General features: G+C 46.4%; 1 protein-coding gene across 4 annotated transcripts in view; it reads right to left on the bottom strand.

The window, feature by feature from the left end:
* Positions 1–1,362: 1,362 nt before the first annotated feature.
* SPEN (spen family transcriptional repressor) overlaps positions 1,363–15,930 on the bottom strand; it is a 79,991-nt gene continuing 65,423 nt past the window's right edge. For 2 of the 4 annotated variants that reach the window (XM_006271970.4, XM_006271972.4), the window contains 5 exons: positions 6,828–14,772; positions 5,524–5,937; positions 4,400–4,594; positions 3,725–3,883; positions 1,363–2,535 (listed from right to left, as the gene is read on the bottom strand). In XM_006271970.4, coding sequence (XP_006272032.2) covers positions 2,404–2,535; positions 3,725–3,883; positions 4,400–4,594; positions 5,524–5,937; positions 6,828–14,772 — 8,845 coding nt within the window. In that variant the 3' untranslated portion in view covers positions 1,363–2,403. The remainder of the gene's footprint in view (positions 2,536–3,724; positions 3,884–4,399; positions 4,595–5,523; positions 5,938–6,827; positions 14,773–15,930) is intronic. The other 2 variants (XM_006271971.4, XM_014597956.3) reach the window with 2 other exon arrangements.

The following is a 15,930-nucleotide window of genomic DNA, read 5'->3' as shown; positions in this document are numbered from 1 at the left end:
AAAGCACTGATAATTAAAGAGGTTCAACACAGTTGTGATTCAGGTTCCCTACTCTCTAAAGCTTTGAGAGAAACTTAATCGCTGTTAAACCAGCTGGTTTAAAATGATCTAGTTTAAATTAACAGCTGGTTTTAAAAACTGCTGAATACAGAATGTCACACTTTGCAAAAGCATTATAGCTAGCTACAGACGTTTAAAAAAAACAGTAGCATCGAACTGGCAAGATGGCGACTTCCCTGTCTGATGGGTAATTGCATTTTGGCAGTTTTTGTTTTGGCACTTTCTTCTTAAGTACATACAGGGATAAGATGTTTATATATGTGTGTATAGATGTGTGTATGTGTGCATGCACGGGCACGCATGTGTATGTATGTATAGTGTGTAAGTATGTATATGTATCATGTGTATGTATATAATTGTGCATTTATGTGTTTGTGTGTGTAGTGTATATATATGTGTATAGTGTATATATATTGTGTACATAAATAATAGTGCATATAATGCATGTGTGTATACATATATTTGTGTGTGTGTGTATATAAAATGCATGTGTGTATATATAACGTGCATGAGGCGGGGGGTGTGTGTGTGTATATATATGTATGTATGTATGTATGTATGCATGCATATACACACACACACACATATTGCATTGCACTGGTGTTTCCCTTAACCAGCCACACCAGTTCAGCTGTGGATCGCCACTGGAAAGAACCTGAATGGAGAGTTTCTTGCAGCTGGGTGCCAGACTCCTTCCCCAGGAGGAAGCCCCGTAACATTTTCATACCAGATGTCCATTATCCCCACAGCCACCTTCCGCTTCAGCCCTACTCCTGCAGCTGATCCACTGATGGATCCTGCAGAGCAAATCCTGATCACACACACGTGTCAGTCATAAGGACTTCCTACAACTCTTGCTACAAAAGCCTTTATATTGATTTCAGGGATTTGGGGCCTTTACTGATATAAGATGGAGCTTCTTAAAATAATAAACAATACGTTTCTTCGAATGTGCTCTTTTTTGTTTAAGTTGCTGCTGTTTATTCCGTGTATCAAAATTCAAAGTTACCCAGGAAAGAACCAGTATTTTGGAGTTTTACAAATATTTACACCACAAAAAGACACACGTGAAGCTTTGATCTGATCTTGGATGAAAACTTGGATGAGACAAGCCAAACTCACCAAGAAAAAAAACCTGCAAAAGCTCCTACGCACAATCACCTGGGAAACAGCAAGCATCCAGCGCAGGGGACGTGGCTTCTTAGTAATGCCAACTGGCTCAAACTTGCACACGAGATCTCAATCTGCTTTTAGTCTCCCCCCCTCCATGGAGCAGCTGACGGATCACATCCAGACTCAACATGTTTTGTATTTTTTAATAAAGTTTGTAATCCAATGGACACACAAAACAAAACTGCGCTGAGAAAACAGTTCCATAAATTAATAAGTGTTAGGGCAGGTGAGGAAGAGGGAGGAAGGCGGGTAAAAAGTCTTTGTACAAGTGTATAACACTTCCACGTATTGTGAGACAAGGGACGGGGCAGGTAATGTTTAAATGAAGCGCACTTACAAATGAGTGACAATACAAAGTCTGAGTATGAAAATAAGATTTTCTCTGAAAACACATTTTTGGCACAGATTAAAAAAAAATGTATGTTGTGGGGATCTGATTTTTTTAAAGTCAGTATTATATATATTTATATATATTATATATATATTTATATATACACACACCCACTGAGTTCTGCATATCCCACCAGGAAGGAAAATAGCGCTCCCTTTTGTTTTGTTTTTTCAGTGTAAACTGTACATCCCAGATGAAGAGAAGACAACTGCAGCAAGGGGAGTGGAGGAGAGGAAGGGTCACATCCAGAAGAAGAAGAAGAAAAAAAAAAAAAAGATAATGTGTGAAATGATCCTTGACCCACAAATTTCAGCAGAAGTTCCCAGGTCCTGCGTTTGATCCACAACGCATGTTAATGTGTGTCAAGACATCCAGAACGTCACAGCATGTCTTCAACTGTGCAAAGGTCCAAGTCACTAATTTAGTGCAAAGGCAGTTCAGGTTCTTTTTTTAATTTTTTGTTAAAAAAAATAGCCATCCTTATTTTCCCCAAAAGGAGGCACAGAAACCCAATACCAGTCCGCCTGCTGAGTGCATCAGTTGTCCGTAAGCTAAAGCAATATGTAAACATACAAGGTAGCAGAACCACTACCCAGCAACAGTTTGATCGGAGCCTGTTAGGGCAGGAGGCTGGTAGTCTGGCAGCATTTTCTTCGTTCATTCGTCTCTCTCTCTCGCTCTCTCTCTCTCTTTTTCCTTTATTTTTTTCCTCTTTTTTTGTTTTTTGTTGGGGTTTTTTTGCTGCAGGGCCTTGGAAAAGTCAGTAACCAGTAAACAGCTCATACCGATGCAATGACAATCATAAGGTGAGGAGAGATGTTGGAGATGCTGGCTAGGAGGTCTGGAGCTAGACGGGACAGGTGGTTTTCAGAGAATTCACAGGGTGGGAATATCTGCAGAACGTAGGCAGGCTGTGAAGGGAGGGAAAAAAAAACAAAGCATGAAAAGAGGGGCTGGGAACCTCTATGTATGACTGGGTTTGCTTGTACAAATCTGACAAGCATGGGAGCCCTGACCTGGATAACGCACATGGTGCCACAATAAGGAAGTTCACCTGGACACTGCTAAATTGAACTGTGAAACAAATGCTGATGGAGAAAGACCATCGACAAAAGCTTCTTTTAAAAAGGAATAAAAGCCACGTACAATGCAGCCCTCACTCCCTCCTCTTTTGCTGGGGAACCTTCACGAGATGTCACGTGAGCAGTAGGCAACCTCAAAATCAATCTTTCTCACTAGCTTTGGCTGGGGATGCAGGAGATGCTACAGTGCCGGTTACAGCCTCGAGTGGCAGGGAGATAAGGCTCAAAAATCGAAAAAGCAGCATGCACATTGGGGGCACCACTATTTAGCACTGGTACAAAAGGGCACTTTTCCAAACACGTATTGAGGTTGCTTTACTGATTCAGCAGCAACAGACGTCTGCTTCTCAGAGCAAAGGATTTCTGCCCCTTAATATCTTAGCACCTGAACGGGTTTATCAGAAAATAGAGAACAATAGCTGTTAATCTTTTTAAGCAAAGGAACAGCTTTGATAGCACTGGAGAGCTGAGCAGGGTGGAAAGTCATTCCAGCAAATTACTTGTTCCTGGTAAACACAGAGCAGATTGGACTTGGTGCAGCAGTGCATCCAGGACAAATATTCCAGTGTTATATAAAAAACCCCAAACATTTGGGCAGATGTAATGTTCTGAGATATTTCAGGTACCCTGGGAAAAAGCTCTTGGACAACATATTAAAAAAACCCAAAGACATAAAAGAAGGGCAGGTGTGGAGTGCTGTTTCTAAAGGGGAGACAAAGAGCAGAGAGCTTTTTATCTTTAAAGGCAAAAACGTATACAGCAAAAATCTGGAAAGGAGAAAACAAAGATGCTCCCTTTGACTTTGCAGCTCACCACTGAGATTCCTATTTGGTTTATTTTCGCCACGGAAACAACCAGCTACCCCTACACACGATAAATGTCTCGAAGAGACAAGCATATACCTCGATCCTAGCCACGCACAAGGGATGCTGGATGGGCCTCTACACCCCACCTCTACAGCAGTTGTCTACTTAACTTTAGCTTTAACTACAAAGTTTTGCTGTTTCCTTCCCAATACCTGATTAGAGCCGGGGTTGGGAACATTGATGATCCCTGCAGCTTGTTTAGCCTGCAGGTAGCTAATGAATGCAGCCTTAAGTGACTCCGTCTGACTCACTACATCTTCCTGGTCTCGTCCACAAGGCAAGGCCAGTAACAGGCAGTAATCACTCTCCACCTGGAAAGAAAATACGACAATTAGCAGTCAAGCACTTGTGAGGAATAGGCTGGCTCCTGATATCTACTCATCCTAAACCCTTTGCTGGAAAATCCAGCTCCCTGCAAACTGTGTGCGAGTGCTGTTGGAAAGCTGCTGCCGAAACCTCAGCCATTTCCAAAGACGGTGAAGAAACCTATCAAGATTTTTCAACTTCAAGTTTTCTACGGACTTCTGTTTCCCGTGTTGCTCAGACACTTCAGAGATAACAGACGTCTGTTCCACGGACAAAAGTGCTTTTTAAGGCACTAACTAACCCCTCTGCTGTTCCCGACTCTAAGGGTAGCATGCAGAGTGAAACTAGGCATTAACTTCTGCACTTAAGCCTTAGGTAAAATCTGGGGGCTGGACCCGATGATCTTGCCAGGTCCCTTCCAACCCTAATGTCTATGAAATCTGTGAAATGAGACACATATGATGCCTGTAACAATATTTCTGAGGCTCTACAGCCCCGAGCAGCAAGGATGTCAGCCTTACCATCATTCTGCGTGCTACACCCTCCAACTGTGAAGCCTCTAGACGCATGCGCTGAGCAATTCTCAGTGGAGGGCCTCCTTCGGGTGCCGGCAGGGACCGGTGTGCCAAGACGTTGTTACCGGAGACAAAGTGGAGCTGAACCGCAGCGGTGTCGTTCTTCAGTGCCAGGAGGCCCTGCCACACAATTGGGTATTTCTGAAAATAAACAGGAGAAGAAACCTTAATACAGATCAAGAAAGAAGGGGAATAAAAGACGTAGGGAAATGCTTGCAGTGAAGAGCTCCCATATGTTCAAGTGATCTTAACGGGGAGGGATATTGTGTCTTGTATGCTGCTTGTACGCATCTGAGATTCACGTGTCATACTGGTATCACTGCATTGGTTTTTCACCCATGCAGGTCACATGACAGACACGCAGGCTACGCCATGCCACAGTTAAAAGCGCAACCCTTTTTCTTCATGGTAGTCACCTGTCTCGGGTACTTCCCTGGTCCTTTCCCCATGTCTGAGCACATCATAATCTCTAAAGCACGTATCCTCCAAAAGGCCAGGCAATGCTATTAGTCAAATTTTACAGATAGGAAGCTGAGGAGGAGAGAAACAGAAAGACTTGCCCAGGGTCACACAAGGAATATGGGGCAGAGGAGGGAACTGAACATGTCGCAGATGCCAGACTCGTGCTCTCACCGCCGGACCGTCCTTCCTCTATCATTCCTCTCAACTCCTTGTGCTCCAGTATCTACGGGTTTTTTTAAAAAGGAAAAACCAGCCTTGCAAAGATAACCTTCCCCAGGGAAAGAATGTCGAATAATGCAGTGATTTCTGGCGAAGTCTGAAGAGAGCCTGAAACATTAGCACATCTGGAGTGTTCTCACTCTTGCCACATAAATGTGACTATCACCAACTATTCTCTGGTGATAAAAGCATCCAAGAAAGCAGAGAGATGGCTATGTTATGAAGATGTGTGGTATTTAACGAGAGCGGTGGTACGTTTTGGCATCACACGTGGGAGGATCACAGTCAAGTACCGCTGTCTATCCCCTCTCCCCTAGCCCCTGGTTGACAGACATAACAAAGCATGAAGATGACAGCAGCTCAGGAAGGACAGGGAAGATAAAGCTTACCGTTAAGAGCTGAACCATATCCACAGGTCTCTGAGAAACCGGGTGAAGAGAAGGATCCTGTTTCAGAGCAGACTGGGGTTCAGGGCGGGTCAGCGGCAGGCCTGGTGGGGCTCCAGGGCCTGAAGTTGTAGGGATGAACAAAGACTGCTTCGGAACTGCCTGAGGCTGGTGCGGTGATGGAAGCTCCTGTTTCAACGAAATGGCAACAGGTGAGGGGTAGGAGGTCTGGCCTGTATCTGCCTGTGCCCTCTGAAGATGTATGTGAGGATCTATCTGTGCTGCATGCCTATTTACAGTGGTGTGGTGGGTCTGCTCAGGTCCGGCTGCCTGTGGCCCCTTGGAGTCCTGGGAAATCTGAGGAGTTTTGCTGCGTACTGGCTGACCGGGGTGCGAGTGCTCGCCTTCCGAGAGACCCTACAAAGCGGAGGGGGGCAGGGGGAGAAAGAAGGCAAGGGTTGAAGAATGCACTTAAGGCACAGAGTGTTCTCATTTAACAAGACTTCTAGAAAACAGACTGGAATCCACCTAGGCATTCACGTGGCTCCTATGCCAGCAGCATCTAAGAACTTCACAGCATCCTTGGGAGTTAGCATCACTCCCCCAGGAAAAACCTGTTCAACCTCACACAGGGAGCCGGCAGCAGAGGTGGAAACTGAACCATGACCCCCCAACGCCTTGTAAACTGCCTAACCCACAAGGCCCTACTTACTATCCAACATACAACACCCATTCACCTGTACAAAACGGTACCTCCTTATAGCAACATGGAAAACAGCTGCAAGTGAGCAGAATTACACCAAGACACCATCTGGGCTACAATGGAAACTTTCCTTCTCTCACACCATTAAACCTAGGAACCTGAAAGCAGATTTCATACCCTCCTTGGCTTGGACTGTAATGAAAAAGAGGAGGTTCTCCCCATCAGCAAGGGAAGCTGCGGTTAGATAGTAGGAAAAACTCTCTCACTAGGAGCCTGGTGAAGCACTGGAACAGGCTCCCCAGACAGATGGTGGCATCTCCATCCTTGGAGGTTTTGAAGTAGAGCTGTGGCTGGGATGATCTAGTTGGGGCTGGTCCTGCTTGGAGCAGGGGGATGGACTAGATGTGACCTCCCGAGCTCCCTTCCAACCCTTGTTTTCTATGAGTCTGTGATCAGTTCTTTTCCAGCAAAATTAGAAAGGTTCATATTCATTCCATGCTTCCCAAGCAAAAATCACCGAGTTCTAGCACTGTAAAACACAACCTTAAACAAAGGAGCTAATGGAACACGTGTGGAAGGACATCAGGATGATCACGTTTCTCACCTGAGATGGGGTCATGCTCCGGGAAGGCAGCCCAATTGGCGAGGCACCGGTGAATTGAGGATGACCGAGCTGGGCTGCTGTATGGTAGTTCCTCATGTCACCGTACACCGGTCGGTAATCATGAAAGGAACTTCCCGTGGGGTGCATGATCTGTACACCATGAGGTACCACCACCGGCTGCGTCAACAGCTGGCTGCTGGGAGGGACGCTGAGAAGGCGAGGCTCGTTGTGTGGAGAGTGAGCCATTTTCACATCAGACGTCTTGGGCGCGTCTTTTCCAGGCTGCGGAGTCTTGCTCACCGGTGGCGTTTTCACAGAGCCGTCCGGTGTTCTGGACTGTCTCGTTTCGGGGTGGTGGTCGCCCACTGCCGCCATGTGCGAGTGCATCATCATTCTCACGTCCCGAGCCACGTTGTACTGGTCAAGTCGAATACCTGGCGGATGCAAGCGGTAGTCCGGCTGCATGACAAGCACATCGGACTGTACGGGGGCAGACCCTCGGCACACGCTGTGATGGAAGTGCATCTCATCTTCTGGGGCATGTTGAGAAGACAGCGGAGGCATGACTATGTCTCTAATCGGAGCCGGCTGAGGTGTGCTGGATCGCGGAGGTCTGCTTTCCATCTGAGGCTGCAGAGATGCTCTGGGAGAGTGGAGCGCTTCTTGGCGGATGCCGTAAGGCATACCAGGCAGAGGAGGGGTGTTCATTCTCACTTCACCTTGGGACAGGTGGCCAAGGGATACAGTCTGCGTTACACTGTGAGGGGGCATTATAACAGATTGCTCAGGGTGCATACTGGATATGTACTGAGGCACAGGAATTCCTGGAGCCAGCATGACGGAGGTACTACTAGATAAAGCAGGAGAGGATGTACTGCCAGGATGACAAGCCCGCGGGAACGGAGAGGGAGAATGTCCGCTGGTACGTGGGGAATGGGGCTCTTGTTTCGCAACCCCCAAATGAGAAATGGCCCGATCCGTTGGGGTGCTGGGTCCTGAGCTGACATGGTTGGCCTCTGAATGCATTTTACCAGACAGGGAAGGATGATGAGGACTAACCCCAGGGCTCAAGTTGGATGGCTGAAGAGATTTAGTCTCCACTTTCAGAGCAGTTGGATCAGAAAGTTTTTTGTTGGTGGAAGCTACATTTTGTGAGAGTACCATCTGATTGTGAACCAGTACAGGCGGAGTGTTTACGGTCTGGGAGAGGACTTTCACCGGCCCCGACTGAGAAGCTGGAGCCTGCACAGAAAGGTGGCCCGATTCGGATTTCTCCAAGGTACTGCGTTCTTGCTTCACAGAGGAGATCACAGGGGATGTATTATACGCTTGCGTTCCTAGTACCAAAGAAGAGTGGGTGGAGACATTTCCATACCCTGTAGGAGTTTGGGAACCTTTCGGTGTGGGCTGAGATGGAGTAATAGGCTCTTGTTTAATCTGCGACTTGGATACAGACTGCTGAAATTCTATATCCACCGCGCTGGCTGGGGGAATCTGACTGATCTTTGCGCTAATCCGCTGGGGGCCTTCTGTCTTCTGTCCCGAATAACTGAGAAGTACAACACCCTCTGACGTGTTCACTCGCAGACCGGGGCTGGATCCAGTCTCTACTGGCCTGTCTTCAATAACAGACATAGAGCCCGGATGAAACCTGCTGTTGTCATTTGTGCTTATCTTCTGCTTGTATTTGGGAGAAGGGGCATTAACTAGACATGTCTGGGTTTGGGGGGCTTGTTTCATCAACGTGATCCTTGGAGTCTCCTCTAGATCAACACTATGCGGCATTCTGCTTATAACGGAAGTAGCTTTGGGAGCAATTACAGTACTTATCTTTTCTTTCTCGCTAAAAACTGGTGCCTCTGCTACTGGGGGATCCAACGCGTTGGTGACAGGAACCGCTGGTTTCTCTTCTGACACTGGTTTTATGGCCTCTACTGGGGGATGAGGAGGTGCCTCCTCCAAACGCGATGTGCTCACTGGCTCAGCAATAGAGGTTGTAACGTGGGTAGAAGTGATGCTTGCTGCCGAGGAGTACTTCGGCTCCATGAGTATCTTCCTCAAAGTGCTTGAATTGGTGTCGATATCGGATGCTTTAGTATCGGGGGGGAGAGCTGGCGGTGGGGTGGAACGAGCACGGGCATCGTCATGCCTGACGATCCATTCTGACACCTTGGCGGTAGTGGAATGGAGAGGAACTACCCCAGCCGGTACAGGGGGCAGTATTTTTGCTGCCGGTACAGGCGGCACTGGAGGAACGGCTGGGTTTGGAGCACTGCGGGAAGGCGGGGGTACGTTTTCAACAGCCTGCCGTAGCTTGAAGCCAGTTTGGCTCACATCATCCACAGGGACAGGCGGAGAGGGCAGGTCTAGAGGAGCAGGAGCAGCAGCAGCAGGAGCTTTAGGTGGGGCACTGCTCTCCGTTACGGTTTCATGTGCAATTACATCCCCGGCCGCAGCTTTGGCAGCATCGGAAGCACTCGGGTCTGCAGGAACCTGAACGGAGGTCTTGTTTTGCTTTTCATCTTTCAAGATTTCCTCGGGTATTGCCTTAACTTCATTGGCGATGGGAGATTTACTTGGTACCCGCTCAGGCTCAAAAACGTTGACTTCAGCCGTATCCCCCTTTTTGCTCGTGCTCCTTTTACGTCTCTGCCGAGCGGCCTTTTGACGACCTCTGTCCTTCCGAGAAACCTCAGCTTCCTGCAGCGTTTCAGCTTCCTGGGCAGAATTGGAAGATTCACTGAAGCTCACTTCCGGCTCCTTGCTGTCTGTCTCCGTTGTGGACGGTGCGGAGCCAGGGACCGGCTGCGCAGGGGGCTCAACAGCAGCTTCTGTTTCCAAGATGTTGTTCACTGCCAGATCCGTTTCCGGCTCCATTTCTTCCCGAGGCAGCGGTAGCACCAAGGGCTCTGCAGCTATCTCAGACTCTGATTCAGCAGGGTAAGGTGGGGGGGCAGGAAAGTTTTCTGTCTCTCCAGAAAAATCATTGATGATGGATCCAATAGCAGCTGCCAGTTCTGTTTCGCTAGCCTGATGTGCAGGCTTATCACCTTCCTCCTCCTGACGGACTTCGGACACGTCGGCTGCCTGTTCTTTGTAGGGAGCAATGGTTGGTGTTTCGGTGAGCTTTGCAATGTGCTCCACTGCTTGCTCGAGTTCAATCTGCTTTGCCAACTGAGCAGCCTCTGGCGAATGCTTTGGCTCTCGCACAGCTTCTTTGTCTGCTTCTGGGAATGGGTTTTCTACCTCATTCTTTACAAAATGGGGCGAGACGTTTTCCTCCTTTGGTGGGCTCTTGATTTTTGCGGGCGACACCGCTGCAGGCTCTGCCTCCTCTTCACTTGGCCGCAAGGCACCTTTGACTTCATCAATGTTGAGGCGGATTTCTACATTCTTCAGACACAAAGGCGCTTTATCCACAGTCTTGACATTTCTAGATCTTCCCCTTTTGGATTTAGGAGCCTTTTCGGCAACAGGCTTTTTCTCTACAATCTCAACGGTGGGGGTTTCTACTGGATTTTTATCTGCTTCAAGTTCTTTTCTGTCCCGCTTCTGGTCACTCGCTGCTACTTCTTTGTCCGTTGGTTTGGATTTATTGCTGGTTTCACTAACGTTGGACTCCTGACCAGCTGTTTCGGCAGCATCTTCTGGTTCTACCACGATATCAGCCTTGGGTTCGTTCTTCCCTTTTTTCCCTTGCGGACCGCTCGCCGCCGCGGAATGACCATGTGCGAGTTTCTGGGACCGAGGGGACCTCCATCCTTCTGCCGGCTTAGGGGTTTCTACAGTCTCCTTAGTTTCATTCTCATCTGCCTCTTGCTGTACCGGTTCCACCTTGATTGGAGAGATGTCTTCTTCAGGCTTTCGGCGCGATTTTGGAGGCCTTCCCCTTCTGGGCGTAGTAGGAACAGTCGTGACAGTTTCCTGTGGCTCCTTTTCCACTCTTTTCCTGGTAGACCTAGTTACTTCTACCGAATCCTTCACTGGGGATGGCCCTTCGTTGTCTCCCGTGGTAGCATAAACTGATCTGACATTTCTGCGCCTCGTCCGACCTACAGGCAAGCTTGGCTCTACATTTTCTGGCTCGGCAGCAGCACTGGGAGATTTAGCAGCATTCCTAGAAACTTTTTCTGGCTCGACTTTAATTTCTAAATGTTTCTGCGCTTCCCCACGAGGAGAGGTTGATCTTTTGAGTTTTTCGCGGTCAATCCTTTCACTTTTCCTTGTGACTGGCTTTTCCGTGACATTAGCTGCGGCTGACTGCACCGGAGTCTTAGAGCGTTTGCTTTTGTAGGATTTTTTATCTTTTACCACAACCGGGGGTTCAACTTCCATGTCGTTGTCAGAGACCACCGAGGGTACGGCCTCCACAACTACCTCTACTTTCTGGTTGGCAGGAGGGTCAGCGTTAGCAGCAGGGAGAGCATTTTCCTCTTTAGGTTCGCTAGACTCTTCAGACTTCGGAAGGACTTTGGGAGGTGGTGGTGGAACCGACTGTGGATTTTCAGGTTCCGGGTCTATATTGATGTCTGCTTGTGAAAATGAAGCACCTGGTGTAGGAGGTTTTGTATCCAAATATGACGGATGCTCTGTAGAGACAGCATCTTCCTCAGAAGCTAGAGCCGTAGGAACTACATCTTTATTAACCTCCACGACGGGTGGGGGCTCGGTTTGCTCAGGTGGTTCAGTTTTGACGGGCGCAGTCAGTTCAGGAAGAGGTTTGGGTTCTTCTGCTGCAGGTGTAGGTTCAGCTGGCCTTTCTTCTCTCGCAGACGTTATATCCACCACTATTTTCTCATTTGCTGCCTTCTCAGGTACAGCTGGGGCTGGCTCCTGGGGTACAGCTGTGACTGAAGAAGGTCCGACTACAGATGAAGGCTTCTGCTCTGATTCTTTATCATCAGGGACAGTTTCTGGTGTCTTGGGCCGGTTTTCTTTATCTTCCTGCTTTTCTGCTTCTTTCGGTTTTTGATCTTTCTCCTTTTCCTTCTGCTGCATTCGGGTGAGCTCAATAAATCGACTGTGGAAAAGAACCACAGGCTCTTGGACCATATCAGAGCCGCTATTAGTCCCATCCAAAGACGTCTGTCTCCCATACAATCGACCAGAAATGAAGTCAAAATCATCGTCTTTTCTTTCCAAATGCTGCAGGCGCTTTGAATCTTGTTCAAAGATTGAGCTATGTAAAAACCTAGATGCAAACAGTTCTTGCCTCTCCTGCTCCTCTTCTTTGTGATCCTCTTTTTTATCATCCAGTTTTCCTTCTGAATCAGTCCTAATTTTTTTCTTTTTCATATACCATGATGGAATAGGCCTTGGAGCAGAGTCAACTTTCTCCTTGTCTTTATTATTTCTAAAACTAGCAAATCTTGAGTCCCAGTCTAGAAAAGACCAGTTTTCTTCTCTAGATGAAGAGAGAGATTTAGCTCTTTCGAGTAAGGCTTTTGTATCTGGTGTGATTGTCTTGTCCAATGCAAAGGAATAAAATTTGTTTCTTTCTAAAGACGTTGACAACCTTTCCTCTCTTTCACGTATTTTCTCTTCTCTGTCTCTCAATAAAGAAGATAACCTGGAGCTCTCCAATAATGACGAGGCTTTAGGAGACCGGGGCTTATTTTCGCTGTCTTCATCAGAATCCGAAGGGACCTCCCCTGGCTCCAGGTCCCGTACGGACCGCTTTCGTATGCTGTCTCTTTTAACTATGCTGCTTGGGAAACTGATATCGACTCTTGCTCCCGGCTCTTGTTTCACTTGCGATTCCCATCGATTTGATTCATCTTCAGCACTCAGTACAGATAGCTTTATTTTAGCCATTTCTGTCATCTGCTCCCTTCTGCTGGAATCGTAGGGATTAAATTTTAGGGAATCTTCCTTCACTGTCATATTAGCATACGAAAACCCCTTTTCTTCTATTTTAGGTGACTCTTTGGTTTCTTTTAATGGCATTAGCCTTGGGGAATCTAATATGTCGTCGTCCTCATGAAGAGGAAAGTGTCGGATGCTAGGAGAACACGCAGTCCTTTCCGAATCTTCGCTCACCTGACGAGAGCTTCTGTAATTCCTCTCTCTTTTAGTGCTAATTTCAAAGTCAAAGTGATCGGTCTTTTTTCTTTTACTTGGCGGAGAGTCATCTGTGACATCTTGCGGGGGTTTGCCCACCTCATGGACCAGGCTACGCCTTTCATATTCATCTATATCTTTCTTTGGACTGCCAAACTTCTCAGAATTTGCCATCTCCATTTCCTTCTGCTGTTTTAACCGGCGGCTTTGCTCCATTTGTTTCCTGTAACTTTGTGTGTGATCGATATCAATGCCAATTTTTTCCTCCGACTCAGCCGACTGCAGTTTTTCTTGGCCAAGTTTATGGTCAGGCATCTCTTCAGGAAGACAATAGTTTTTCCTCATGTCCTCTCTCTCTGTTCCTTGATCATCTAAGAGGTGTATTTGCTTGTGTTGTTTTATCAGATTAAACTTTTTCAAAGAGATGTCTTGCGCTTCTATCAGCTCATCAACTGGTTCTCCTAGCCTTGCCTGCAGATCTGAACTGGGACGCGAGCCAATCCCCACTGAAATGTTAGCAGGCTCCTGAGTATCTTTGGGACTGGTAACAGTAATAAGTCTTTCCAGTTTAATTTTTTTAGATTCCCTTTTCAGTATCTCTTTCCTCAAGGGCTTTCTTTCCAGCTCTCCTTCCCTTAACACTGTAACTTCTCTAGATGAAGCTGTCGTATCAGTTTGCTTTTTCAAGACCATGCGGGCATCTTCCTCATCTTGGCTGCTTCTTTTAACTTCCAGTTTTTGCCGGTCAGGTTTCATGTTTCCATCAGCAAAACGTCTCTTACGAGCCTCTAATTTGTCAAGATCTACTGCGTTTGCCCCTTCAGAAGTCTGCTCTGTCTTCAGGTGTTTCTTGGGCTTTAGTTTTCCCTCCTTGTCAACCACTTCTACGTGACTGGCAAGCACCTTTTCTTTTGGCACTTTAGTTCTGACAGGCTCCAGTTTAGACTGGTCAGACTTGGTTTGCTCAACTTGAGATGTCTGGATTTTTTGTTCAAGTGGAGACTTGAGAGTGTCATTGTCAAGCTTTGCTCTCGGTTTCTCCAGAGGCTGATCAATAACTTTCCCCTCCTTTTCTTTCACTCGAGTCAACACAACGCACGGCATTAGTTCCAGACGGTTTTTAGCTGTCCCTTCTTTGTCAGCTCTCTCTTTACTCTGTTTAGTATTGCCCTTCAGTTTTTCAGGGCTTGGCTCTCTCTCATTTTCTGGATCTGTTTCAGAAGACTGAGAGCTTGGCGAATGGTTTTTTGGTTTTCGTTTTTGCTTCTCTGTTTTATCTTTTTCTAGTTTTTCTGGTTTCTCCTTCCTCACCAAGCGTTTGTCTTTGTCAACTCTCTCTTGGTCAAAAGCACGCTCTTTATCAGGTTTCTCATTTTTTGCATAACGTTCTACACGGGCTTTGTCAAGTTTATCATATCTCGGAGGAGAAAGCGAGCTACAGCTCCCGCTGCGGTCTGAAGACCTGCTGTAGATCCTCCTTTCAGAATCACTCTGAAGCCTTTCTGATTGGGAGGGAGATGCTCCGGGGCTCTGCGGACGCCTGGAATGAGTTGGACTTTGGCTGCGCTCTATTGGCCTCCTTTCGTGATCTCTGTCCCGATCAGATTCGAATCGCTCCCGCTCCCTCTCCCGTTCCCGTTGTCTATAACTGTACTCCCTTATATCTTGTTCATAAGGATCTCCTCTGTATTCCCTGTACTCTCGTGGATCATCATAATAACGTGGGTCGTAGTAGTCTCCTTGATACGGATCCCATTCTGCATAAAATTCTCGGCCTCGTGCTGGGTATTCTCTCCGAGGATCTTCAGGATACGTCCCTGGAGTTCTAACAGTCTCGTAGTAAGTACGATCAGGGGCATATTCGTAAGATCCTCTTCTTTCATCTCTGGCAAAAAACAAGAACAGCCCTGGGATTAGCTTTTCCAGTTAACCAAGGGGTTTAATTATAAAAATTGTTCTACATAGGGAATCATTTTCTGATAGTTTCTTTATTTAGAATTACTCAGTGTATCAGAGCTGCTATTTGTAGCGGCATACATAGATTTAACAACAATGAAGTAGCGCGTAGTGGATGAGCCGCTTTGTTCATTTCAAATATCTAGCTAATCACTTTGTTCATGAGGCTGCTTTAATGAATACTTTTGATTCCGTCCTGTTACTCCATCTTTTGCCAAACGTGAGATCAGCTGTGACTTAGAAAGTATTTCCAGTTTCAAGCAGGGAGTAAGTAAAAAACCTATGGGGCAAAAAAGTGTTATGTATGTATAAAGACTACCCAATTCGAGGCAACTGCTACACACGCTGAAGCATTTAGTTAGCTCCCGAAATAGGCACGTTATTTAAGGTTTGATTAGGCACCTGATATAAGGTGTGCTTATCTTCCAAGTGAGCAAGATGGGGTGCTTTTTCTTATTCTAATGGAGCATTAATTTTCACAGAGTACTAATAGCTCCTCCATTTAACACAATGCACTGCCATTATCTGTTCACATTGCAAGTCAACAAAATAGTACGCTATATAGTCAGAAACAGAGCAGGTGCATTTCATCTCAAGCATTCAGCGGCAGAAGCCAAGTGATTGCCCCATTACCTTAACACTTCCAAAACTACAAAAACATCAAAAAAACAGTTGTAATGGCAGATAAGTGTTTTTTTAATTTCTCATACTGGAAGTATATATGGTGCTCCAGTTCCCTAAGTAGTTTAAACTATGCTTTGCACACTATTTCACACATTCAGACTTCAAACAAAATGTGAAATGTTTCTACCTTGTAAGAAATGTATAAAATTAAAAAAAATCTAAAATAAAGGGTTTACTACAAAAGGGCTCCAAAAAATCAGCAAAAGCTCAGGAGACATCTGATGAGAACAAGAGGAATCATGCAAATACATTTCTCAGTCTACCAACAGAAATTTAGGCTCGAGTCTAGGACCAAAAGCTGCCTCGTATTTAAAAAGCAAAAAAAAGTTACCAAGAAAAAGACTGGCTACTCTCTGCATCTACATGGGCTTATCTGAAAAAATAGGTTATAAATAATCAACTG

This window comes from Alligator mississippiensis, chromosome 13, assembly GCF_030867095.1.
Source record: "Alligator mississippiensis isolate rAllMis1 chromosome 13, rAllMis1, whole genome shotgun sequence".
In the NCBI taxonomy this organism is placed as follows: domain Eukaryota; kingdom Metazoa; phylum Chordata; order Crocodylia; family Alligatoridae; genus Alligator; species Alligator mississippiensis.
This window is presented reverse-complemented; position numbering and strand designations above follow the sequence as displayed.